Source organism: Agelaius phoeniceus, chromosome 9 (genome assembly GCF_051311805.1).
Source record: "Agelaius phoeniceus isolate bAgePho1 chromosome 9, bAgePho1.hap1, whole genome shotgun sequence".
Classification (NCBI taxonomy): domain Eukaryota; kingdom Metazoa; phylum Chordata; class Aves; order Passeriformes; family Icteridae; genus Agelaius; species Agelaius phoeniceus.
The window spans coordinates 2,652,891-2,680,212 of record NC_135273.1 but is presented as its reverse complement, the minus strand read 5'-3'; the positions used below and the strand labels follow the sequence as shown (position 1 = coordinate 2,680,212).

Sequence of the window (27,322 nt, the reverse complement as noted above, 5' to 3'; positions counted from 1 at the left end):
CATGGAAGTTTCTCCCTGTTCTCAGGACTGGGACTGCAGTTTTTATTCCACATCTGCTTTGTGATCTCCCCATCCTCCCCTCATAGGGATGCTGTGCTGTACAAACCCTTCTTTGCCAGGCTGGAGGGGGAGTGGATGCTGCATCCAGGCTCACTTCTCCAAAAGGGCTCCTTGCTTCAGTATTTTGATATGTGACCCCTGAATTCCCAAGTATTCCTGTTTCCTGGTGAGGTGGCTAACAGCTGAAGGCTTGGATTTGTGGAATTTAAGTGGGTTTTGAAATGGAAGTAGCTTATCAGTAATTTTTTGTCAAGTTAATGCTCTTAAGTTGGTTTTGTTTGTATTGGTGAATTAGTAATTGAAATTAAATGCAGCAGTTAAACACATCATGGGAACAACCATCTCTGTCATGTACTTCTCTCCATTATCACTCCTGATTTTGCTCCTTCCAGGATGACTTGTTTTATCCAGGATATTTATTAAACCTGTGGAAAATTGAAATTCAGGTGGGATGTGCAGGGCTGAAGCATGATCAGAAACCCCCTCAGGGTGCTGCTGAGCTGGGGAGGAGCAGCTGGGAGGTGCCATAAATGAACTTTTTAATCCTTTTCCCCTTGTTTCTCTCCCAGGTTGGTACAGGGGTTATACACTACGGAAGAAATCCAAGAAGGTGAGTGTTGCCAGAATGTGGTTCTCATTTTTCTCTTGCAGTAGGGTGGGTTTTGGCACTGGGTGTGTGGGTGGGATGGAGCTGGATCCCAGGTGTGCACTGCTCCCTGCTGCTCTGTGTCCTCAGCCCCTGGTCAGTAGGAATGTTTCAAGTTAATAAAAACTGATTTTAGCAAGGCCTCAAAGATGAGTGGCATATCCAGCTCTGGGGTCCAAAGGGAGGGTGTGGAGCTGCTGGAAAGAGTCCAGAGCAGGCACAGGATGGTCCAGGGATGGAGTAGCTCTGCTGGGAGAGCTGGGATTGCTCAGCCTGGAGAAGGGAAACTTTGGGGTGACTTCATGGTGGTCTTGCAGTGCCTGAAAGAGCTGTAGGAAAGATGGAGAGAGATTTGGGACAAGGGATGGAGGGACAGGACAAGGGGGAGTGGCTTTAAGCTGGAGGAAGGGAGGTTTGGATGGGATATTGGGCAGGAATTGTTCCCTGGGAGGGTGGGCAGGGGCTGGGATGGAATTCCTAGAATTGCTCAATGTTTTGATCTGGAAAGGACCTTAAATCTCATCCAGTGCCACCCCTGCCATGGCAGGGACACCTCCCACTGTCCCAGGTGCCCCCAGCCCCAGTGTCCACCCTTGGGCACTGCCAGGGATGCAGGGGCAGCCCCAGCTTCAGTGGAGCAGCAGCCCCAGAGCAGCTGGGGCTGCCCCTGGATCCCTGGCAGTGCCCAAGGCCAGGCTGGAGCCCCCTGGGACAGTGGGAGGTGTCCCTGCCATGGCAGGGGTGGCACTGGAGGAGCTTTAAGGTCCCTTCCAAGCCAGGCTATTTTATATTTCTGTGATCCCAGTTTTTGCACTTTAAAGGTAAATCAGTCACTAACTCTTGATCTGCATAATCTTTTTTTTGTGCGTGTAGTAACTGCTGCACCAAACCTTTCCTCAGTCAAAAGTTCAGACCTTGATGTTCTCCTTGGTCTGTTCAGAGGCTGACACTGCTTCTGTTAAATACTGAATTCCTGGAGAAATGCAGCTCCGTGACCTTGGGAGTTTTCAGTTGTTCCCTTTGGAGAGGGGAGGAGGCTCCTCCTGCACTGGAATTTCAGTGTGCACCAAGGGCTGCATTTACAGCAGCTTTTCTGAGAGGAAACCACACAAATACTGGTTGTAGCATCATGTTTTATTTTTTGAGCCTTTTACTTCATAGTAGTAATTAAGCAAAGTTAAACTTCAGGGTTTGCTGCTTTTTTCACTGAAACACTGCAAATGCTATGTGTGCCTCCAAAGGTGTGTTTTTAGTTGTTCCATATCTAAAAATACAGTTTGGTGGTTCATCCCACCCCTTTTCTTACCAGGCCTGGGCTTTTATTCTATTTTTGTACTTTGCCTTTTTTTTTTTGGTGTGTGTGAACACATTGAATTTCTCACAAACCATATTTCATGAACGTGCTTTTTACAGTCTGAGAAGCAATTAGATATTTTTCTTGCCTTAAATTAATTCCACGTGTTGCTGCATTTGTCTGGCTGCCACTACATTTAGTGATTTTTAAATGTTTTTAAACTGGGGTAAAAATTCACATGCCCATGCTCCATTTCCCCTGGTGGCTTCCCAAGAATTTCTATTATTGCATTCCCAGATAATCAGAAAACTGAACTACCTTGAAGAGTGGATGGTGGAATTTGCTTTATCAGCTTGACTTGGATTATTTTAAAAGTATTATTTCTGGCATCTTGATGAATTTAGAGTATTTTTTCAGAGAAACTGTAAGGTTGCAGTAAGATCTTGAAAGGGCAGGCAATGCAAAAATTGAATATATATTAAAAAAGTCCCAAACACAACTCTTCTGATGCTCGAGGATGTGAATGGCTCTGCACACCCAGCAGTGTTTTGGCATATTTTAGGTAATAAACACAATCTGTTGTGTGCAGCTGGTTAAATAACGCATTTTTTTTTCCTCTCCCTCTCTCTCCAAGGGCATATTCCCTGCATCCTATATCCATCTTAAGGAAGCAATCGTTGAAGGCAAAGGGTAAGTTGGCTTTGAAAAGAACAAAACTCCTTTTTCCTGTTTTATCCACATCATTTCCATGCGTTTCCAAGTAACTTACACTTGTTTCCATGTAGTTTTCTGCCTCACTGAGAAGTTATTTTGTATTTTTACTGTTCCATTCCCTGGTGTGTGCAGTGGTTTGAGCTGTATTTGTTGTTCAGCAGCTCTTCAGATCCTTATGTATCAAATCAGCTTTGCTGGGCATGCAGGTAGAAGTCTCTAACATGAGTGTAAAAGTTTAGTTAAAAACCAGGAAAAAAAACCCAACCAAATCCAGAGGAAAAAGGAGGTGGAGTGAAATTAATAAATCATTACCCAGGTATGAAATGGACTGAAACAGGATTAAAATGTTTTATTTCTTTGTGCCTGATTTATTTTTATACTCTGTTAAATATGTAAATGATCAAACTACTAATCATGAGATTGCTGCATAATGACATCTTCCTTGCTGATTGCAAAACTGCCTTTAAGTACCCTACTTGTGCAATATTCAAAGATCTAGCTGGTGTTTCTTACCTTCATGGCACCTCATTTTAAAACAAATTACACAGAAACTTCGTGGTAAGGAATTGAATCCTTATTTTTTGTTGTGAGACCAATATTTTGAAAAAAAAAAACCAATTAAAGAGCAGCATGGTGGCATTGCAGGTTGGCCTCAGCTGGTTTTTATCTTGGTTGTTTCTTGTAAAATAAATCAGTCAGTAATGAATGTTATAGTGAGGTGTGCATTGATATCCTTGGGAGTGGACAAATGAGGAGAGGGTGGGAGAAATTCTCAAAGGTGTGGAGGGATAGGATGGGAGGGGATGGCCTTAAACTGAAGGAGGGCAGGGCTGGATGGGATATTGGGAATTAGGAATTGTTCCCTGGCAGGGTGGGCAGCCCTGGCACAGGTGCCCAGAGCAGCTGGGGCTGCCCCTGGATCCCTGGCAGTGCCCAAGGCCAGGCTGGACACTGGGGCTGGGAGCACCTGGGACAGTGGGAGGTGTCCCTGCCATGGCAGGGGGGGAATGATGCCTCAGGTTCAGCTTTTCTATGTTTCAGATTCTGTGCTGCTTTAGTGGGTGGGTCTGGGCTCACACCAGGGGATGCTGAGCTCTGTGCACAGAGCAGGGAGACAAAACAATTCCTGCTCCAGCTGGGCACCAAGGACAAATGATCCAAATCTCAGCCCCAGAGCACAAACCCCGTGGGCTGGAGAGAGAAAAACAAGCAGGGTGGGACTGCAGGGGCTAAAGCTGGGATGGGACAATGAACTGCAAGGTGCAAATGGAGCAGAACTGATCCCAGGGACAGAGCCCGTGCCCGGCCGTGCATTTTGGGGCCATTTTGGTTCATCTTGGGTGCAGCCCTGGCTGGGCTCTGGTGCTGCCCAAGGTGGATCCATGGAGGAGATGCTTTGAATAAATCCCTGCTTTATTCTTTAGCTCTGTCCAGCCTCTGTTCTAGGGCAGCCTGCACAGGGCATCAGTTCAGGATTATCTTTGATCCTTCCAACCTAAACCATTCCATGATTCCATAATCTGAGCACATCCAAATACCTTTTATGTGGGGTGGTTTTACTGGTGTGCTTCAGTATCTGATAACATCTTATTTTTGTTTATAAATTTAAAACAAGTGATGCCAATTCCAACCCACTTCTACTCCATTCCCTTTGGAAATGAACAGTTCTTCCTCAGGAATTATTCTAGATCAGGTGATTTAGATTAAATACCACCAGAAAAATTTCCATAGAAGAGCTTGCTCTGTGCAGTGGTGGTGTTGCCATTCCTGCAATTGCTGAGAAATTGTGTGAGTGTGGCACTGGGGACATGGCTTAGTGGTGACCACGGTGGTGCTCAATGCCCTTAAAGCTCCTTTCAAACCTTAACAACTCTGTGGTTCTTCATTCCCACTGAAGCTGCTGCTTGATTCAGCCTTGTTTTTTTAACTCTTCAGCCAACACGAGACTGTGATCCCCAACGAGCTGCCCCTGATCCAGGAGGTCACCACCACGCTGAGGGAATGGTCCATCATCTGGAGACAGCTCTATGTGGTGAGCCAAGCTCAGGAAAACATTCACACCAGGAGGGTTTGGTGGGAAAAGCGGTGCTGGGGAAGGTACAGGAGAAATGAGAAGGAGCTGCTATTTGTGAAGGAATTATTAATGAATTTTTCCCTTCTGTTGTGGTTGTTTCTAAAGGCTACTTTCAGTGCTGAAAATCCATGTAGCATCATCTCTGCTAAAGCACAAATCTCAGGAGTTTTTTGTGCTTGTTAAAGTACAAACCTCCTGCCTGTTTGCTCAAATCTCTCTATTTTCTTGTGCAGAATCAGGGTTTTTTTTGAGTGTTACCTTGATCCAGCAATAGTTTGTTGAGCAGTTACAATCCCTTTTTGTGTAGGTTCTATTATGTTATATATATATGAAACATAGAACATATATATAAACATAGAAATGACATATGGTATATATAAAACATATATACAAACATATATACGCATAACATATATACACAACATATAGATAAATAGCATATATATTTTGTTTTATACAAAATGTTATATACACATAGTATAATAAATACATATTGTAATATAACATGTTATATATATATAACATATAATAGATATATAACATATAATATATATGTGGGTTTTTTTAAGGTATATACAGATTTGGAGATATTTAACTTGTAATTTTATTAAAGAAATAGTGTTCAGGCTGTTTCTTAAGGCTGCCAGTCTCTGTTTTGAAATAATTGAGTATTTAGTGTTGAATTTGTGGGTGTAAACTGAAAGCTTTGGGAAATTATCAGTGTAGGTTTTGAACCTCTCAGTATTCCTTTACAAAAAGTTGATTCTTCCCAAATTTTGACACTTTAATTTGCATACTTGTTTATTTTGATATGCTAAGATTTCAACCACATAAGAATATATTCTTAGAAATTTGTAGTGATAATTATTGATAGTGTCTCAGATGGGAAGATACAAAACCAGAGGTGAAAGTGCACATAAATAAGATCAAGAGTTCAAATTTCTATTTAAAAGTGCAGTTCAGATGTGAAGCAAGGCCTGCTGTGGGATTTAAGGGACCTGGCCCACTCTTGTGATGCTCTCATTGTGCAAGGTCACTGTAACAAGATAATGGGAACATGAAATTCCTTTATTTAAAGCAGGCTTTAATGCAGTCTCTGTTTCCCATAAATATGTTTGAAATCTTGTATCATAAAAGTGCAAGCTGTGTAATGAAGACACGGAGTGTAATGAAGACGTTTGTGCTGACTAATGTGGCTTTTAATCACACCCATGAAAATAAAGATTAGGAGTAAGAGTGTAATGGAAGTGATGTAGTGTGGCAATATAGAAGATGAAGGATAATATCTTCTATGAAAAGAAGCAGATTATGTGTTAAACAGAGAGCTTTAAGGAGTTGAAATAGCAGGGGGTTTGTGAGGTGAGGAGCAGGGAAGGAGTAGAAATAAAAGCAGAAATAAAGGAGGAGGAACAGAAGCTCAGGAGGGCACCGGGAGCAGCTTTGCCCTTGGTTCCACTGCTGTGGAATCCCAGCACGGTTTGGGTTTTGAGGGACCTTAAATCCCACCCAGTGCCACCCTGTGCCATGGGCAGGGACACCTTCCACCATCCCAGGGTGCTCCAAGCCCCAGTGTCCAACCTGGCCTTGGGCCCTTCCACGGTAGGAATCGGGATTGGGGCTTGGAGCAGCCTGGGACAGTGGAATTTGTGGGTGGGACTGGCTGGGCTTTAAAGTCCCTCCAAAACCATTCCTTTCTATGATTCCATGTTAAATAATACTTCAATTCTTTGCAGTCGGGGAGGTTTGGTTTACTGGAGATAACTCGGATACCTGAAGATTGGTTTTCAGTCTTCAGGCTTGAGGGATACTCCATGCTGTCCCTATCTTGCATATCAAAACCCATTAAATGGCCACATTTATGCCTTGATTCAGTTTGTAATTTGTGTTTGAATCTTGAATGGACGTTCAGTTTTTGTTTGCAGAGAGCAGGGGATGTGGAATGTTTCCCATCTCTCTGGTTTATGATTCCCTGCAGCCTCAAAAATCAGGAACCTCTTCCCCATTTGGGTTTGTCTGTATTTAGCTCCCAGCCATATGTGCCTGTTGTGTCTTTCTCTGCTGCATTAAAGAGCTTTTAATAATGGGTATTTTCGCTCTGTGAAGGTTCTCCCACTATAATCAAGCCAGCTTTGGATAATCTGAACAGACTGAAGTCTTTAAGTTTCACAGTTAGATATCCTTTTTCCAGAGTCTTGGAGTCATTATGTTCTTTTCCTGCATCTTCTGCAGTTTTTTCCTTATTGTTTTTTTTTTAAAGTGGAGAATTTTATTGTAATTATTTAATTATTCCTAGCTTAGCTGAGTGTTGCCAAGGAAAGTTTGTATATGCTGCTGGCAGTATTTAATATCCACAGTTCCAGGCTTTATAAACACTTGAGTTATTTAACTTCCTATCAAGTTTAGGTCTTTCCTGGTGTTTCACTGTCCTTTAAAAGTTACCTGTGGACTTGTATGGCACTGATGTGGCCAGTGAGGGATTTTCAAGTGTTTTTCAAGTGTTGTTGTGGAGGTTTAAGCAGGGAGAGAAAGGATTCTCCCATCTGTTGCAGAACTTGAGCCTCTTGCTGTTAAAATGCACCATTTTAATTCCTGTTCTGCTTAGTGCAGAGGGTCACTGAACAAAGCTACCCTGGGAATCAATAAAAGGACATTTTCCCCTTGGATGCCTGAAAACAGCATGACCCAAGTTTTAAGATAACATAAACCCAAGCATTTACACCTATTCAGCCCCTTAAAGCTGAGTGCAGCACTCGGAATATTCAGTGTTCTGTGCTGTAGGGAGTTAGGCTCGTGTTCCAGAGCTGCTGTAGACTCACCCTTTGAATTCCTATTGATAATTGCAGTTTATCCTGTGTGCTCCCAAGCCTTCAAACCTGATTTCTCCCCTATTTTTCCCCCCACAACAGCAGGACAACAGGGAAATGTTCCGCAGCGTCCGGCACATGATTTACGACCTGATCGAGTGGAGATCCCAAATCCTCTCTGGGACCCTGCCCCAAGACGAGCTCAAGGAGCTGAAAAAGAAAGTGACTGCCAAAATTGATTATGGCAACAGGTTTGTGAACAGCATTTCCCAAGTTTTTCTGCCTGAATCCAGATCACCCTGTGTAAGACACATCAGCTGTCAGTGAGTTCTTGGAGGATTCTTTTTTTTTTCCCCTGGAGCTGTAGATGAAATATTTGTGTATTCACACTTCTGTTACAGCAAGATAAAGATTGAAGTTGAGGCAGCATCTTTAAAGTGTAATATGTAAAGTGGAATCCATCTCTCTCTCTTGATGGTATCATCAATTTGACAGTGGTATGAAGCTGTAATTTTTTAAGGCCAATTCAAAAGTGCAAGTATTGCTTGCCTTGAAAATAGAATTTTAAACTCCACTTGCTTCTGTGGCACAAACAGTTGTCACCCTCTGAGCACCACCAGCTGCCTGTGCCCTCGAGTCACTCAGCTGTAATGTGATGTTGAAGGATTTGGCTCAGAAGCACCATTTAGCTCTTGGTTCCTCTCCTTCCACAGCATCCAGCTGGTGGCACGAGATGAGCAGGGAGGTTTCATAAAAGAAAGGGGCTATTTAGCACAAGAGAGTGGAAGTTGGGAAGGAAATATTGCCCCAAAAAGCAGTGCAGGTTGCATGTGTTGGATATTTCAGTGATTCAGATGTATTCTCTCCCCAGATGGTTGGCTGGGTTTAAAGATGATTTCTGTAAATACAAGTTTTAGATTATAACTTGTCTGTACAATTATGATTTTGAATTTTGATCAAAAAAAAAGAAATCAAATCATACTCCTCATCATTGGAAGCAGTGTTTTCAATACTGAGAGACAAAACATGTTGTAGTGCTTCCTTCAGTCCTGCCCATTGTGTGGGATTGTGTTGTCCTGCACACCTGGGGAGTGACAAAGTTTGCACCAACCCTTTCAGTCTTTCAATGCTTTGTGATGCAAATGTCTCACCATATTTCATTTATTTTTGTTTAATTCATTAAGAACTGCCGAACTTGCAGTATTTCTGCTCGTGCACTTTATCAGCAAAGTGATAAAAAAAGAAATTAAAAAGTAATCAGTAACTGCATTCAGTCAGTAATTATCATTTGTAATCTGAGGTATGGACAGTGGTACCTCTGCAGACAATTACCCAGATGTTACTGGGATTATTTGTTTGGCTACTGGTTCCACCATCTGCCCAAGGAGTTGGTAAAAGTTGCTCTGAATAACCTCCAGATGCTCAGCCTTCAAATCCAGTGGAACATCTTGTGCTGTGCTTTGTATTTGTAATGTTCTGATGGACTAATTAAGTGATCAGAAGGTTCTCTGGGGAGTGCAGGAGGGAGGTGAATGTGAACTTCTGAGTAAATGCTCACCACTGAAAGATAGCATATGTTCCTAATAAAACCCTAAACCCTTCACTTGTGCCTAAAAGCAGCATGAATGGGGATCTTAGGAACCAGACAGAATGAATTCATTATCTGCTTTATAAATACTGGGTCACCTTTGAGGTCCCAGCTCAAATAATTCTAAATGTTTTCTGTCCTAATCATGTCCTAACCTTTCCTGACTTGTGAAACACTTATTTGTAAATAAGTTTTTTTTTCCCTTCTGTAAATACAGACAGGAGTTTTGCAGCATATTGTCAGAATAACTGAGGAAGCAAAAATGGCCTTAGGAATCTGTATTTTTAATACCTTTCTGAAATTGGGTCAGGTAATTTTGTTGTGAAAATGCCTTTTTTTTTTTTTTCAACTGCAAATATCTGTAACTGGGACACTTAGGGAAAAAAATCAGATTTTTTTTTTTTTTCCCAAGCATCATTTGCAAGTTAAAGGCTAAAACAAAGGAATTGAATCAAAGGAGGGTTTGCTTCGACTCCTTTGACAGCCTGTGCAAACATTGGTGTGTTGTAGTCTGGGTTATGAGACTTTGCCTGAATTTCTGAGCTTTTCCCCTGGCCCAGGCAGCTTCTCCCATGGAAGGGCTCTGACAGTTCCAGTGCTCTGTGGGTGTTTCTCCTGCTGTGGCTGCTGTCCAGGGAACAGTAGTAGGGAGGAAGAAAACAACTTTGGCTGCTTTTCTGTTTGCTTTCAATGATGAAACCATTTTCTCAGCAGAAAATTCATCTGGGAGTGAGATGTTCTGGAGGTGCTGGGGAGTTTTGTGATGTCTGGGTCCAGCTCCGGAGCAGAGCTTAAAAATCTGCTGCCTCCACCCTGCAGCTTGAGTGATCTTTGTCTCCCCTGCAATTAATGCAGTGCTGTTAATTGGAGGAGCTTGGGTGTTGACCCCACTCAAGGATTAACACTTCCAGGGGTGAGGAGGAATCCTCCAAGTCCATGGAGATATCTCTGTGTGCCACAGCTCCTGTTTGCAAGTCCTTGCAGGTTGTGCCCAAATGGAATTTACTTTCAGATAAATCATGAACCCCTGTGTGACTTATCAGACACAGAAAATTTGATTTAAGCTCATTGATCAAACATATTTCAGCTCTAAAGTTAGAGCAGCTCCACTGGGAGAGCTGACCATGGAGTTAAAAGGAAATAGGGACACATTTATTGGGGTAAGGTCATTGACAAGGGCAGTCTTAGGGAAGGGACCTGGTTTTGTAACCCTTGGTACTGCTGGAAAATGTGGAGAAAAGTGAAAGGTTTTTCCTGAGCCTGGATTTGATTGTGGCAGAAAGCTTCCTCTCTGCAGAAGGTAATTATGGATGTTAACACCCTGCTGACAGAGATCTGGCTTCTGCTTTAAAACAGGAAACAACTTGTGCCTCATCTTGTGGGGTGTGGGTAAAACATGAATTGGGAGTGGGAGACATGAGCTGTGTGTGCTGGGACTTGGTTGTTCAGGCTGTTGGATAAATCAGAGGAGGAGACCAAGTCTGTGGCAAATTTATTTGTTTAAGAAGTTGCTTCCCCAGCTGTTGTGCTGTTTCATTTCCATCCCTTCTCCCTGTGCTGTAGGAATAAGTGACTTGGATCCCCAGGTTGCTGACATGTTAAATTGCATTATCACGTCTCAGGTAATTTCTTTCCCATCACGTGTCAGGTGTGCAAGTTGAACATTTGGCAGGTGCTTTTTAGGCATTCCTTTCAGCACTGTTAATTCACAAACATGTTTTCTGTCTTGTTTAGAATTCTGGATTTAGATCTGGTGGTTAGAGATGAAGATGGCAACATTTTGGACCCAGAGCAGACCAGCACCATCAGCCTTTTCAGAGCACATGAAATAGCTTCCAAGCAAGTGGAGGAGAGGCTGCAGGAGGAAAAAGTGAGAGACTCTGTGACTTTTCCCTGGGAAACACAGGGCTGTAAACTAATTGGATGACTGTTATTTTTAGCATTGGTAATGAGGGATTTGATGTGTTTATGAAGAATTATCAGGCTTAAAAATTTTGTAAGAAGTTTTGTCTTAGGCTGGGTTTTTTTTTTCATCCTTTAAAGGCTTTAGTAGAATTTATGGTTCAGACCTGTGTGAATAAATCAGCTGCATTTGTAGGTTAATATCAGATGTGCATGTGAGAGGTTTGTAAGTTAGGTTGTCATCAGAGTTTCTATTTGAGAATCACTAAGACTAAAATCCTCATTCTTGTGTGGTTTCTTTATGCCAGTCCTAAAATCTTGTTGTTGAAATAAAAGGGGCAAATTTAAAGCCCTTCTCAGTCTTGAATTGTCAGCATCTTTGCAGTTCAAAATCCTTATTTTTAAAAGGAAGAACTTTTCTGTTTCTTTTTATTGTGTGTTGCTGGATTTTTTTCAGGTATGTTTGAGGCTCTGTTTCTTCTCCATTTGTTTCTCTTTCCTTAATGAGTGAAGACATCTTTTCTTCCTTTTTCTCTTCTTTTTTTTTATTTTAACTTTTTCCTTATGGTGCAGCACTTCAAGACAGATCCAGAAAATCTGTCTGTCATAAAACTTAACAGAAAAAAGATCACAGGAGCAGGCACTCAATAGAAACCTCCTCTTCTTTCTGGAAGGTTTTAGGAAAGTTTTATAGCAGTTAGATGTCTGTTGGGCTAAGTTAAACTTTATTTTGTTCTTCAATTGCAGTCTCAGAAGCAGAATATTGATATCAACAGACAAGCCAAGTTTGCTGCCACTCCTTCATTTGCTTTATTTGTAAATTTAAAAAACGTCGTGTGTAAAATAGGAGAAGATGCTGAAGTCCTGATGTCTCTGTATGACCCCCTGGAATCCAAATTCATCAGGTCAGGGCCATTTTTATCTGTGCTCACTCAGGGATGGTACTGAGGGACTTCTGGGGCTTAGCAAAGTCAGATTTCTGTGGAGAGCAGAGGCAGGTCCCTTCACCTGGGACACATTTCAGGGTCTTGCTGTGCTTGTGGAAATTCAGAGTTGAACACACCTGCAAGGGCTGTGCCCTTGCTGAGCTGCAGAATTCCCACACTTGGTTGCTGAGGAGCTGCTTTCTTTATAAAAATTGTGTGCACTAAGGGAAATGCCAGCTCCCTGCTCAATATTTGTTTCCTTAGGATAAGGAAATTGGGTTGAAAAGTCTCCTGTGAATTCTGAAGTTGATTTTATCTGCTTAAGTTAAAGGGCATTCAGTGATAGGGTATGGAGGAATGGCTTTAAGCTGAAAGAGGGTGGATTTAGATGGGATATTAGGAAGAAATCCTTTCCTGGGAGGGTAGTGAGGCACTGGCATGAGTTTCCCAGAGAGGTTGGGAATTCCCAATCCCTGGCAGTGCCCAAGGCCAGGTTGGACAGGGCTTGGATCACTCTGGGACAGTGGAAGGTGTCCCTGCCATGGCAGGGGGTGGAACGAGATGTTCTTCATGATCCCTTCCAGCCCAAAGCATTCTGTGGTTCTGTTGCTCTATGATTTAAACAAAAAGTCTTCAAAACGTTGTTCTTTTCAGTGAGAACTACCTGGTGAGGTGGTCGAGCTGTGGCCTCCCCAAGGACATTGACAGGCTGCACAACCTGCGGGCCGTGTTCACCGTGAGTGTGCCCTGCCCAGGGCTGGGTGAGCTGGGTGGGACCAGCCTGGGGCACCTCTGCAGGGGCAAGCAGAGCTGGGGAGGGGCTCTAGGACAAGGGGGAGTGGCTGCTCCTGCCAGAAGGCAGGGTTAGGTGGGATGTTGGGAAGGAATTCTTCCCTCAGCGGGTGGGCAGCCCCTGGCACCAAGTGCCCAGAGCAGCTGTGGCTGCCCCTGGATCCCTGCAGGTGTCCAAGGCCAGGTTGGAGCAGCCTGGGACAGTGGAAGGGACAGTGGAGCAGCCTGGGACAGTCGCTGCCTGTTGCTGGGATGAGAACAAGATGGTTTTGAAGATCCCTTCCAACCCAAACCATTCCATGATTCTGTGCTGCCGGAGGCTTGCAGGAGACATTTCTCCTAAGTGGCTGCTAAATGTTCTCAACACCTGGGAAAAACCAAAGTGAATTTTTGAACTTTTGACTTAGTAGAAATGGTTTGACCTCCTAAGGAATTAATTTGCACAGAACTCCAGTAAGATGTTGAAGTACTGTTACAAAATCTGCTCAGCTCTGAGAGCGCTTTTTGTTAGAGGCTTGCACAGCAAAGGCAAGTTCTGAGCAGCAAAGCCTCTGCCTGCTGAAATGGGACTTGAAATTCAGCTATGAGAAAGCAGCCTGATGTCACTCCTGTTGGTAGGACCTGGGCAGCAAGGACCTGAAGAGGGAGAAGATCAGTTTTGTGTGTCAGATCGTGCGTGTGGGCAGGATGGAGCTGCGGGACAACAACACCAGGAAGCTCACGTCGGGGCTGCGCAGACCCTTCGGGGTGGCAGGTACCTCCGGGGTCCTCTCTCCATCTCCTCTTCAGTCCTTCCATGGAAATTGGGTGGTGGAGCTGCTGTGGGGCTGTAGAAACTCAGAGTTGTTCAAATCCCATCAGACTGGTTGCTGTATCCTGTACCCACCAGGGTTTGTGTAGCTGAGATTCCAAAGCTCATTTGCTCCGTGTTATTCCATAGACAACTCTGAAATTCCACAGTTGATAATTCCCCCCCCTCTTCTGAGTCACTGTGGCTTCAATTCCCCAGGGTTTTCCCTCTTCCCACGCTGCTGAGTTCATTCAGTGCCCTTGGTTTGTCTTTGCAGTGATGGATGTTACTGACATCATTAACGGGAAGGTTGATGATGAGGACAAGCAGCACTTCATCCCCTTCCAGCCGTAAGTAGGGAGCAGGTGCAAGAACAAGCAGGAGTCAAAAACCCAAGATTTGAACTTTGATTTTTTAAAAAAGCTAATATTTTAAGCTGATTTATTTCCATGGGATATTTTCTCTTCAGTAATATTGTTAATATATCTTCCCTGATAATTTGCCATTAGCTGCAACAGTGATATCCCCAGAAACTTTAGGGTTTTTGGAGTTTCAAACATCCATTCCCAGTTTTCCAGCCTTGTTTTCTTTTTGTTTCAAGATGTCAGGGGGGAAATGTATAGGAGGTGAAGAGCTTAAAGTAAGTTCACTGCTGGTTTAGCTCTGCCTGAGATCAAGAGAGATCATGTTACATCCATAAATCCCAAGTTTTTACTTCCATGAAGTGAGGAAAGGTAGAAGGGATAAGGCAAATAAATTTACATGAAGTAAATAAATAAAAAAAATTAATAAATAATAAATTTACATGGATGCTTAGTTCTCCCATTGTGGAATGTGTTGGACTTCCATCTGTTCCAAAAGGCAAAACATAGTTATGGGAGCTAAATTCCTTGATTAATACACTAATGGATATTCAGATGGGCTTTTAATAATATTTTTTTAAAAAAGCTTGACATAATAAAATCATAAATTAACTTTGTTTTGAGAAATAGGCACAGTTCAGGAAGCCCTTGTGGTTTGAAGGTGTAGGGCTGGTGAGAGGACTGCAAAGTGTGCAGGTCCTGACAGGTTAATGACAAAAATCAAAGTGCAATTCCATTTTTCAAGGAAAATGGGGTTTGGGGAAGAGAAAGATATGTTTATTGTGTGGTAAACAACAGCAAAGTTATTTTTTAGCCAGTGTGGAAGTATGCAATGAAAATGAACCTTTCAGAGGGGGTGCTAATGGAACATCCAGTTTTCTGCTCCATTAGCACTGATTCATTTTTTCTGTTCCATATACACAGAGCTTCAAAAAGATGCACAATGTGATTTTTCTTTTTCCCCTGTAATAAATGAGAACATTCTCCTGAAAAAGTCTATCCCAAAGGACACGAATAAGGTGGAAACCAATTCAGGGTGAACGCTGGTGGTGTTATTTCCAACATAGATATGGGCTGTGTATATGAGGCACATTTTTCTCCTCATCCCATGCTTTGTTTCTGTTGTACCACATGAATTCTGTTTTCATATCTTTGTTTGTATTCATTCACTGGCCACTAGCACAATGGCTGTCAAAAGCACTTGGCAAGATTTACTTCAGTGCCACCTAATGCTGCTGTTTATTTATCGTCCCCATCTTCTCATTTGTTCACTGAGTTGGGTTGTCTGCTCTTCTCCTCCTTTTCCCTGTGAGATTGATGGGAGCTTTTCCTTCAGGCACTCCACCTGTGCAATGACAGAGGTGACCCTGGAGGTGTTGCAGGGCCAGTCTGCTATAAATATATCTATATTTCAGTATTTGTAGAAAAGAGAACTGCCTGTGTGGGTTTTCACTGAGTAACTGGGGACTCCCATGTGGGAGAGCTCCCCCTGCTCCCTGAGGGAGCAGAGCCCTCACAGGTGTGCTGGACTCTCTGTGGTAGATCAGCGTTCTTCTGATTAATGATCTCCCTCTGTCTTTCTTGTTACCTTTCCTGTCCTCTGTCCTGCGTTGACTAATAAATACTCTTTGTCACAACTATGATACGATCTTTTGTGTTCCCTTGTCACTGTGACTTCTGGTTTTCTGTGCCCCTTTGTCTCCTGGTGTTGGTCGTCATGTGCATCCTCCAGGCTAGCGTTGGATGACGCCATTCGACACAAGCAGCTGAACATATCATCCCGTTTTTCACCCAGGGTGGCAGGGGAGAATGATTTCCTGCAGACTGTTATAAACAAAGTGATTGCTGCTAAAGAAGTCAACCACAAGGGTCAGGGTAGGTACTGCTCTTTCTGTGCACCTTGATTTGCTTCGTCTCGTGGTGGTTTTGATCTTGGGGTCAAAAATTGTTTGTATGGTTTTGTTCCTCCTTTCCCCGTTCCTCAGGGCTCAGCCTGCTCTTCCCCCTTTCCATAATTTTTCCCCTGCCCAGTGTGGACTCTGCATGTTGTAGCATTGTTCAGCTCTTGGATGTGTTTATGTTTCTGCTGGAGAGGGTCCGGGGGAGGCCACCAAGATGATCAAGGGTGTGAACATCTCTGATGAGCAGAGACTGAGGGAGCTGGGCCTGGTTCCTCTGGGGACAGGAGACTGAGGGAGTCTCATTATTCCATATCAATACATCCAGAGGGTGTCAGGGGATGGGGCCAGGCTGTTTTCAGTGATTCCCCATGACAGGATGAGGAGCAGTGGCCATAAACTAAACCACAACAAGTTCCACCTCACCATGAGGAAGAACTTCTTCCCATGGAGGGTGGCAGAGCTCTGGAACAGCTGCCCAGGGAGGATGTGGAGTTCCCCTTTGTGCAGACATTCCCATCCCACCTGAACATGTTTCTGTGTCACCTGCTCCCCTTTTCAGGACTGGATGATCTCCAGGGGTCCCTTCCAACCCCACCTATCCCATGCCAGATCCTCTGCTGGAGGTGATGACTCAGGGACTCACCTCTTGTGCCCTTGAGCTGTGGATTTTTACCTCTGCATGCTGAAAGAAGGGATATTCCCTCCCTTCTCTTCCTCTCCTATATTTTTGCTCTCTGCAGCTGCACTTGGGACATTTTTGCTCCTTCCCCAGGAGACCTGAGCTGGCAGGAGGTGAGGAGGGAGCCAGAGCCAGGCAACCCCTCTGGAACCTTCCCTAGTACCTTCTCCAGGCCACTGCTCTGGGTTGATTTATTTTTGTGTGTGATCCCATGATCATGATGTGTCTGTGCCCAGTTATTCCAATGCTGGCTTCAGTATTTTCTGGAATTCTGGATTAATGTGGAGTTATGCTGATTCATACAGAGTTTCCACCAAACACTCTGTGAATATCTGTATCACTCCATATCTGGTCAAACCCTAGAAAAACTACACACTTTCTCCTGATTTTTGCACTAATTAATAGCAAACAAAATTTTACATAAACCTTATTTTTAAATTCTCCTTTAGCTAATGAGGAAAAGTTTTATCTGCTTCCCCTCCTTGTTTTCACCTGTGGCCAGTGTATATCCCACAGGAGGAAACGTTTCAGTGCCTTTGATTCATTCCAGATTATTTCCCTAAAAAAGATTGCCCAAGCAAACAGAAGAAGGATTAGGAGTTGTTCCTTAGCCAGTCAGTGCAGGTACAGTTGCAGCTCAGTGAAGTAGCAGCTGTCAGAACCATCCCTGGCAGCAAATCAGCCCAGAAACTCTTACAGAGATACCATGGAAAAGACAAGCTGCCAAGTGTACACAAAATGAATGTACAGTTAATTCTCTAACAGGGTAACCCACAATTTATTTCGTGGATGAATATTTTTGGGGTGTTTTTCATAGCTTTTAATTTTAGGATTTTCTTCTGCAAATTGCTGCTGTGATTATTTTGTGCTTAAATTTGATTGGCAGCCACTTCACCAAGTGGAGGTTTCTTTGGGTTGGGTTTCTTTTTTATTTTTATGGTTTTTTTCCACTTTGGCATCTTTCTTTTTCCTGTAACAAATGTGCCTGATGTTAGTTGGCAAGCAGCAGCTTTTTAGTGGCTTCTTCTGCTGCTGAGCAGAAAAATATCAGCTGTGTGGAGCTGATGCTGTAGATTTGTGTGCTCAGAGCAGTAAAAACAGCTTTATGGGATGGTGATCAATCAGTTTGGGGTGTGGATCTGCTGCTGTTGCTTGCTTGGAGTCCTTGGGTCTCTCCATGCAAATCATCCTTGCTCTTTCTCTTTTTTCCCCATGGAAGATAAACATCTCATTACAAAGAACATGGAACATAATCAGAAATAATTCTGCCTGCTGTACTCATATTTTTGTGTGAAGTGATGAGATCTGTTGAGAGTTTGAAAATATTTTCTATTTTTTTTATTAAAGGAAGATCAGTTATCTTAATCTACCTGACTATTTTAACATTTTTATATTTTTCAAGTTCTAGAAAGAAATCTTTAGGAAGCAAGAATCAATCCCAGCAGTTTCATAACTGTGTTTTTTAACACAACAGGTCTGTGGGTGACTTTGAAACTTCTTCCAGGAGATATCCATCAGATTAGGAAAGAGTTTCCACACTTAGTGGACAGGTCAACAGCAGTGGCTCGGAAAATGGGCTTTCCTGAGATTATCATGCCTGGTAAGGCACTTTTAATTAATGCTGCTTTGTTATATTTTAACCTGCTTTAAATCTCTGTATGTATGGGAGGTTTTGGAGGAAAAAATAATTAAAGATGAATTTAAGGTATGGTATGCATTAAAAAAAATCATCAAAAGTTAAAAATAATTAAAAATAAATGTGAAATACTTTGGTAATGCCAGCATCAATAAATAAAGCTCCCACCCCCATCAAGAAGACAGGAAATCCCAGTGAGAGTGGAAATTCTCTCTTTTTTTCCCAGTTAAAAAGAATGTACACAAAGTACACACTTTGTATTATCCCCATAGCAAGGGCATATGTAAAACTTCTCTCCTGTGCTGAATCCAAAGCAGATTTTTGAGGCACAGGCTTGATTTAGAGATAGCAGCTCTCTTAGGGTTTGTACCAGCCCTGGATAATGCATTTGAAAGAGAGCCACATCATTTTTTAAAAATACATGTATTCTGTGCATGTTCAGTTCAGGTGTTTACAAAAAAACAAACAAATCAAAAGCCATGAAAACCAACCCAAAACCGTGGTGCTTCTCAAAATAAAAACTGCCACGAGCAAGAGCAGAACCTGCAGTGTCCTTTGCAGACTGGTGGGCTCTGGGGGATCCATGAGATGTTTCCAGAGCCATCCCAGTTCCAGGTCTCTCTGTGGCTGCTGGCTGATGTCTGTCAGATGTTTTACAGTCTCTTCTACAAGTGGGAGTGTCTCAACACCTTGTTTGCATCCTGTGCTGGCTCATAAAATTATTGGAAATCCCTTGTTTCCCCAGCTCATTGTCAAAATTTCAGTTGAACCGGGGTGGAGCTGAGGAGCATTTTTAGCCATAAATCTAAATACAACCCCCAGGCCAGCAAAACCATCAAACCTCTTCCTGCTGGAACAAATTAGAGACCTCTTGTAGGCTGTTAAATTCTGTAAATTGCAAAATACCTTTGTATGGGATAAATGTGTTGAAACTTCTCCTTTCAAGTGAATACTGAAAGAAGTTGTGTAAAAATAAAATAAATGCAAATGTGGTGTTTGAAATGTTCTGCCATTGTTTCTGTGTGTCCTTGGTTTCCCAAATCCTTGGGTTTCTTGTGAGAATTGTGGGTTATTTTGTGCTTTGCTTTCCCTTGTAGGAGATGTTAGAAATGACATCTATGTCACCTTGGTGCAGGGAGATTTTGACAAAGGCAGTAAAACCACAGCAAAGAATGTGGAAGTCACAGTGTCTGTTTATGATGAAGATGGCAAGAGATTAGAGGTATTAAAGTATTTAATGTCTGGGGGCTTTTTGATTTTGATACATATCATGTTAAGCCTTTTCAACAGCTGTATTTGTCAGCTTAAGGTCCCAGGTTTTATTTTCAACCAAACTTTTCTCATCATTAAATACATCTTGCCTTATCCATGCATGCATTTTGGTACCAGTTTCATGAGGAGCATTGTCTCTTACTTTGACCTACTTCACTGATTTATTTTTTGTTTATTTGACTGAAAAAGTGGAGTTTAAGTGACATAAAAGCTTCCCCTTCTGTTTGTTTCTGCAGAGTGTTATTTTTCCTGGTGCTGGTGATGAAGCCATCTCAGAGTACAAGTCAGTGATCTATTACCAAGTAAAGCAGCCTCGCTGGTTTGAGACTGTAAAGGTATTTAGACTGTTAAAATAACTTCTCTGGGTGTTAATGTGCCATTAGTACAGCTTCCAGTGGGAAACAAAAGTGGGAAAATGCAGTGCCTGTGTTCAGCAGGGCAAGGAATAGCTCAGCCAAGAAAGGCTTTGACTTTTATTGCATATTGAATTTTATTTCAGCCATTGCTCAGGATGACTGGTGTGGGGGAACTCCAGCACCTCTTCAGGAATGGTTTGCTGTCTTTCCATGAAGCTGACCTAGAGGAGAGCAGGATATTAAGGCTAAAAAACGTTTGCCATAGTGTTGGACTCATCACTGTTTGGGGAGCTGGTTGTGCTCTAAGCCTGCTCATTTTGCTGGAGTAATAACCTTTCCACTGCCACTTGTGGATATTGCAAACCTGGAATCCATTCAGTCTGTCTGTGAGCAGGGGCTCTGTGCTCACAAGGGCCTTGCAGCTGCTCCCCACACCAGAATTTTCACTCCAAAGGTGCCTTATTGTGTCTGTAGACAGAAGAGGGCTGTTGGAATGGCAGAGGATGGATGTGCTGCTGGGATTGTCACTCATTGATCATTTGGAAGATGTCTGGATGGGGCTGGGGGAGGCTGAAGGTGCTGCCCTGACCATTTCCCTTTCCTCCTCTCCCCTTGTGTTGGACTCATCACTGTTTGGGTTGTGCTTTAAGCCTGCTCATTTTGCTGGGTAATAACCTTTCCACTGCCACATTTGGAGGTTGATGGTGGCTTTCTGGAATCCATTCAGTCTCTGCAGCAGTGGGAGCAGGGGCTGTGTGCTCTCAAGGGCCTTGCAGCTGCTCTGGAATTTTCACTCCAAAGGTGCCTTGGAGTGAAAATTAGATATTAGTGCCTATAGATAGAAAGGACTGCAGAGGATGGATGTGCTGCTGGGATTGTCACTCACTGATCATTTGGAAGTGCTGGAAGATGTCTGGATGGGGTTGGGGGAGGCTGAAGGTGCTGCCCTGACCATTTCCTTGTTCTCTCCCTGGTGCCAGGTTGCCATCCCCATCGAGGACGTGAACCGCAGCCACCTGAGGTTCACCTTCCGCCACAGATCCTCCCAGGACTGTGAGTAACTCAGCCTCTGCTTGATCCCTCAGGTTCAGCTTTTCTATTTTCCCCATGCTGAGCTCTGTGCCCAGAGCAGGGAGACAAAACAATTCCTGCTCCAGCTGGGCACCAAGGACAAATGATCCAAATCTCAGCCCCAGAGCACAAACCCCGTGGGCTGGAGAGAGAAAAACAAGCAGGGTGGGACTGCAGGGGCTAAAGCTGGGATGGGACAATGAACTGCAAGATGCAAATGGAGCAGAACTGATCCCAGGGACAGAGCCCGTGCCCGGCCGTGCATTTTGGGGCCATTTTGGTTCATCTTGGGTGCAGCCCTGGCTGGGCTCTGGTGCTGCCCAAGGTGGATCCATGGAGGAGATGCTTTGAATAAATCCCTGCTTTATTCTGGAGCTCTGTCCAGCCTCTGCTCTAGGGCAGCCTTCCCAAGGCACCATCCTTGGGCATTCCTGGAGCAGGGATGCCATTCTTGTGTTCCCAATCCAGAACTGATTATTGCCTTTGCTTTTAGTGCAGGATTAAATTTGTGACACTTGGTCATATCTCAGCTCTTTTTTCTCTTCACATCTTCCTCACTCTCACCTATCTTGATTTTTTTCCTTCCCTGCCCAGTTTTTTTCCCCAAAGGGAATAAATGGAATTTTTTACTAGGCTACTAATGGAGTAAAGCTTTTCATTAATAACTCAGAGGGTTGTGATATTTTGTATCTTAGAGGTGGGAGTAGTAAAGATGTTCAACAAGTGGGAATGTGAAAGTCTACAGTTGGCTTAGCATCAGTAATTGAAGACTTTGGGATTAGGAAAATTAATAAAATAATCTAGACAATGATACTTTTTAAAGAAAACAATGTTCCAAAATTCAGTGTCATTATTATCAGAATTATGATTGTGTGCTACAAATTATTAGAGTCAGAAATGTTATTAGGATGACTTAAGTATTTAGGTTGGCCACAGCCTAAATATTTAAAAGAGGTCACTCCTAAATATTAACAAGAGCCCCTTTCAGGGCTTTCTCCCGGGCTCCTTGGGCTGTCTCAAGGTGATGACACTTTCCTTCTGGCTTTACTTCTCAACTTCCTTTGTGATCTCTCCTTCATCTGTTGCTTTGTTGTTTTAAACTTTTCCCAACAGATTTGACCAAGAAGAAGCTGAATGCATTTTTTTAGTTCCTGTTGGCTGCAGAATGGGTCAGCTTTCAAAAAACTGAGGCACTTCATCTGCATTTATGGATCCAGTTTTTGTTTTGCTTCTAATGTTCCCCCTGCAAATGTCTGTCCTCAGGGCTCTGTGCTCTGATGAGATCCTCAGTGCTGGTGTTTAATCTTTATTCCAGCTCCCAAACACTGCCATTCTTCTAAAACCCTGGGCTTTCTCAATGCATCACATTTCTGTTTTGTTTTTAAAATTTGCCTTTATAAAGCTTTCCAAAAAGAACAGACAGAATATGGAAATAAGAAGCATCTGGTTATTGTTGATGTATTCATTTGCCTTTTTTTTTATTTTTGGTTCTGTCTTGCATTTAGAAGACTTCCCCAATTTTTTATACACTTAATTTACATGAGAATCTTTGCTGTGGTCCCTCACTGACAGGTTGTCCATGTTATGTTTGTGAGATTTAGGTGTCCTGACTGCTGAAATAATTATGTAGTGATTTTTTTTCTTTTTTCTTTTTTTTTTTTTGGTAACAGCCAAAGACAAATCTGAGAAAATATTTGCTCTGGCATTTGTGAAGCTCATGAGATATGATGGGACAACTCTGAGGGATGGAGAGCACGACCTTATAGTTTACAAGGTAGAATTTTGACTTCCCAGCAGGGAAGCTCCATTGACTGACTTCTGGGGAATTCTGTTCCAGAATTACACTGGAAAATGTGTTTTGAGCTCTGCTGTTAAATCAAAGTAAGCAGCAAGTCCTGAGCAGTTGGTTTATATGGGAGATTGAGTGTTAAACCTTTAGTATGTTGTAATTTCAGCAGGATTTGTTGTTGAGTTTTTTGTGGGTTGGGAAAAGTGAATTCTGTAGCCTTTTAATTAAGCCATTAAGCCATTTTGGCTTTAATGTAGTCAGATTAGTGGTAAATTAGTGTTGTTAAAGATGCATTTGATAGCTCCAAAACCTAAGAAAATCCAGTATAAAGATTAAAATTTTCTTGCTACTGAGATTTTGACAGGATATTTTCTCCTGCTGTGTTTCAAACATCCCTGTAGGCAGAGGCCAAGAAGCTGGAGGATGCCTCGACCTATCTCAGTCTGCCATCCACAAAAATTGAGCTGGAGGAGAAGGGACACTCAGCCACAGGCAAGAGCATGCAGAACCTTGGGAGCTGCACCATCAGCAAAGACTCCTTCCAGATTTCCACCCTGGTCTGTTCAACAAAGCTTACCCAGAATGGTGAGTGCCCAGAGCTGCTGCTGCTCCTCACAGCAGGCTTGGGGTCTGTGTGCTGACTCTGCTGCCTCCCCCATCCCCATTCCATGTGGCTGTTTGCTGGGTTGCATTGTGTGGGTGAGTGTGTGAGCCATCCAAGCTTTTCTCTGTTTTGCTCCAGAGCCGTTGATGTCTCTGAAAAAAACAGAAGAATCCAAGTGAAGTGGAACCAGGGATGTTGTTTCCCATATAGTTGAGGCTCTTGCCCTGAAATGCACTGAAACAGGCTCTGTGGCATTTCACTTTTCTCTGAAAAACAGCACTCAGGGAGGGGATGAGTCTGCTCTCAAGAGTAGGTAATATCAGGGCTCTGCTCCCAGACATGCTGGTTTGTTATTCCAGGGGGCAATATCCATATCTCAGGGCTGGGGACAGCTCTGATGTTCTCTCCTGTGTGCAGAAGGGATGTTAGGGTAGGATGGAGCTCACCCTCATGTCCCCACACCTTCCCAGGAGTGGCCTTGGCTCCGTGTGCTCCTTCCCAACCTTGCATTCCCTCGTGTGTCCTGTTTGTCAGCTGGCTGAGTGCACCCCAAGGCTGTGGGGAGCTGCTGGTGGCAGCCACCCAAGGAAACCTTTGCCATTTGCAGCCTGTGCCCTGCGTGTGACTCCGTGCTGGTTGCCATGGAGCCGTCCCTTGTTCTCCTGGCGGCTCCAGCAGCGAGTGGGGAGTGTGGGAGGGTCATTCCATGGGGACTGAGTCATGGCAGGGAGCTGCTGTGACTCAGGAAGGGCTGTGGGAGCTGCGTGGGGACGCTGCCACATGCAGAGTTCCCTCTGCCCGGGGGGATGTCCCTGCTCCGTGGTGACTCCAGCCCTGCCTTGGCTGTGCTGCTTCCCAGCGGCTCTCCCAGCTCATCCCGGCTGTTTCACATGCAGAGCACATCGCATCCACTGCAGTCTGGCAGCCTTGGAGCCTGGCAGGGTGTTCAGCTGAAAAACTGGGATGTGCTGGGAGGATTTCCCAGCAAAGATGGGCTCCCAGCTCAGCAGCAGCACGGTGGGGCTGGGGCTTGCAGAGCAGGATCCAACAGCTGGAATTAAACTGATTTTTGTTGGAAAATCGCTGCTGTTTTTCCCTTCAGCCTTCAGAAAAGTTAAAAGTTTAGTAGTTAAAAGTATTTCCCAGTGATCAATACATTGATGTGGCTTTCACAGAACTGCTATTAAAATTAAGCCTGAGCATTGTTTGGTGCTTGATTTACATATTGTTTGCTTTGAAGGCCTGATCTTTATTTAATGCTGCTGTTAATTATGTTGTCTGGGAAAGTTTGCCTCGGAGTTGCCAAAGTCTTTTCTCTCTCTTCAAAGTACTGTGACATTATTAAGCAAGATCACCATGTCTCATTGAGCAGGAAAGAAACAAAACAAAAAAGAGAATCATCATTAAATTCCTCCCTCAAGTATCAGTTTTCATCTAAAAGTTGGCAGTGATTTTCAGATGGTGATTTCTGAAGCTGATTTTAAGCTTTGTAAAATGGTTGGTTAATATTCTTCCTTTAACTTTCTTAAAAACAAGTAAATAAAAATTCAGTATTCTCCTCACTTACAAAAATGTTGGGCCAAAGGAGATTTTTCTCCTTTTGGTTACCTGTAATAGTTCTTTCTTTACCCTCCATAACTATCTTAGAATTGGCTTTAAAACTTATTTTTAGTAATTCTAAAAGTATGGATATAAGTCATCTGGCTTTTTTCTGTGGTGTTTGATGGTGCAGAGACTTTTTTGTGCCTGAGCTCTTTGAACACTTCCTTGCCTTCAGTTCTCTATGAACTGTGAGTTTTTAATGTTGCCTTTCCATCAGTAATCGATGTCCTTAGCATGGAAAAGTCTTCAAAATAACAAACTTGGTCACTGCTGAGACTTTGAGAGAGAGTGATGGTGTGAGGTGTCTATTTAGTTTAACACTTGACCAGTTTTTAGTGGTTTGAGCAGAATTTATTAAAGCAGGACATTCCCTGGCCTTTTCCTGGATTTTGCACTTAATTTTGAGGAAGAGTGATGACATCAGACAAAGAGGAGAGGCAGAAACCCTCAGTGCCTGTGGAAGTAAATGCTCCTGGAGCCTCTTCCCAGACTTCCAGGGTGTCCTTTGATTATCAGGGTGATGGGAACAGAAGTGGAATTGCATTAATGGCTTGCTGGGAAAATATCAGTTATCAATAGGCAGAGCTGGCTGTGCTCTCCCTGTGGATTTGCTCTTGGAAGCATCCAGGGCACCTCAAAAGCTTATTCCAAGAATTTCTGTTCTCTCTTCTGCCTGAAGGACTCAAATCTTTGGATAAGAGTGGCTGTTCCTCCACTGGAGTCAGGGCTTGCAGGAACCAGGGGAGACCAGGATTCTGGAGAGCACTTGGGAGGAATTTGACTTAGCACAGTTGATAATTTAAAAAAACCCAACACACACATAGGACGAATTGAAGTGCTATAGTGGCATAAAAAGTGAAGATGTAAGCATAGAATTAAAATAAAAAAATCACACAGACTGGAAAATGAAATGTTAAAGTCAAGAAGGCAGAGAATTTCAAAGAACAGATGGGAATTTAGTTAGAGGGGAAATATTCTTTAACTGAATTCAGTGGCTGGGCTTTGAGAAAACTTTGGGTGTTTCATAGGGGAAGCTTTTGCACAGATCCAGGTTAAGGAAAGCAGGAGCTTGGGGTGGTTCCTTCCACTTGTCACATACCCTGGAAAAGAACAATCTTCATCTGCAGTCCACAGAATAATAAATCACATTAATGAAGCCAAGTTGCTGCTGGGGACTTTGCAGTCTGGGTGTTTGTTTAAACCTTTTGCAGTGGGAAATGCCAGCCTGGTTTGGGTTGGAAGTGACCTTAATGATCACCCAGGGCCACCCCTGCCATGGCAGGGACACCTCCCTCTGATGCACTTTGCTCCAGCCTGGCCTTGGGCACCCCAGGGATCCAGGGGCAGCCACAATTTCTCTGGGCACCCTCATTCTCTCTCCCTCCTGATGTTTTCTAACCTCAGATTTCACTTGACCTAGGCTTACTCCATCATTCCTGTTTCCTGTAGGCTAAAATACTGTTTTACATCTTTTTACTGCATTATTTTCCACACAGCCCTGTGCAAAGAGTGGGATTAGTGCCTGACTGCTGGGGTTAATTAATGCTTGCATTACCAGCCAGTGCCCATTTTTCCATAGCCTGTGAGTTATTTTTCCCTTTCAGCTGGCCTGCACTGACATTTTGTGCTCACAAATGTATATTCATTTAGCATTTGCTCTGCCATCACGCTGCAGTCCACGTGGGTTTGTTTTCTTGGGGCAATCCATGATGCTGTTCAGAGCCTGTCTGTGGGCTGGCTTTTGTTCACATCATTTCTTCTGTCAGGCTGATGCCTTGTTAGAAGTCAGACTGCAGCCAAATTCAGGGGTGGAAAGCTGATATAAATATATCCATGAAACACTTTGGGTAACTCATGGAGGCATCTCTGCTTTGCTTCCAGAAGCAATTTTTTTTTTTTTTTGGTTAATACTGAGTTTCTAAGACTTTGGGTTCAGGCTATAGACTTCTTGTAGGATGCATTAAAAGGAATGGAGGACTTGGATTCGAGTCTTTTAAAGCTTTAATGTAGTAAAACTCTCTTGATTTCTCCTCACAAAGAGATGATGAGAAGGCTTGGTTTGAGTGCTGCTCAGAGGGGACTCTTTCCAAGGAGTACTGTAGTGCTTTCCACTAGAAGTAATTTCATTTATTACTTAAAATGAAAGGTTTTTGAGAAAAGCATAGCAGCTGCTTTCAGTCTCTGCAGATAATTTCCACAATAAACTCTGCAGATTCAGGCCTTGCTAAATGTTGTGTTGGTTGCTTTGAAAGCCTGAATAGCAAAGAGGTGAGGGGGTATTTGTAGGGAGGAAGTGCCTGTTTTGTGTGATTTTGGGCAGAATTCACACAGTATGAATTATATGGGGGGGTGGGCCAGGGGCTAAACTGAAGGTAGTGAGTCTTTGAATTATCCATAAAATCATTGAAGTTGGAGAAGACCTTTGAGATAATTTCATTCACTTTGTTGTTGAAGGCTTCT

The 27,322-nt window shown here is 43.3% G+C and overlaps 1 protein-coding gene across 2 annotated transcripts in view; it reads left to right on the top strand.

The window, feature by feature from the left end:
• DOCK1 (dedicator of cytokinesis 1) overlaps positions 1 to 27,322 on the top strand; it is a 277,666-nt gene that overhangs the window by 28,009 nt on the left and 222,335 nt on the right. The window contains exons 3-18 of one of the 2 annotated variants that reach the window (XM_077182775.1): positions 630 to 670; positions 2,635 to 2,690; positions 4,650 to 4,746; positions 7,695 to 7,843; positions 10,915 to 11,050; positions 11,830 to 11,987; positions 12,663 to 12,744; positions 13,419 to 13,554; positions 13,868 to 13,940; positions 15,748 to 15,827; positions 18,007 to 18,132; positions 19,266 to 19,390; positions 19,677 to 19,775; positions 20,777 to 20,849; positions 22,538 to 22,641; positions 23,058 to 23,241. In XM_077182775.1, the coding sequence (XP_077038890.1) occupies positions 630 to 670; positions 2,635 to 2,690; positions 4,650 to 4,746; positions 7,695 to 7,843; positions 10,915 to 11,050; positions 11,830 to 11,987; positions 12,663 to 12,744; positions 13,419 to 13,554; positions 13,868 to 13,940; positions 15,748 to 15,827; positions 18,007 to 18,132; positions 19,266 to 19,390; positions 19,677 to 19,775; positions 20,777 to 20,849; positions 22,538 to 22,641; positions 23,058 to 23,241 (1,719 nt within the window). Of the gene's footprint in view, positions 1 to 629; positions 671 to 2,634; positions 2,691 to 4,649; positions 4,747 to 7,694; positions 7,844 to 10,914; positions 11,051 to 11,829; positions 11,988 to 12,662; positions 12,745 to 13,418; positions 13,555 to 13,867; positions 13,941 to 15,684; positions 15,828 to 18,006; positions 18,133 to 19,265; positions 19,391 to 19,676; positions 19,776 to 20,776; positions 20,850 to 22,537; positions 22,642 to 23,057; positions 23,242 to 27,322 lie in introns of both variants that reach the window. The other variant, XM_054637087.2, reaches the window with a different exon arrangement.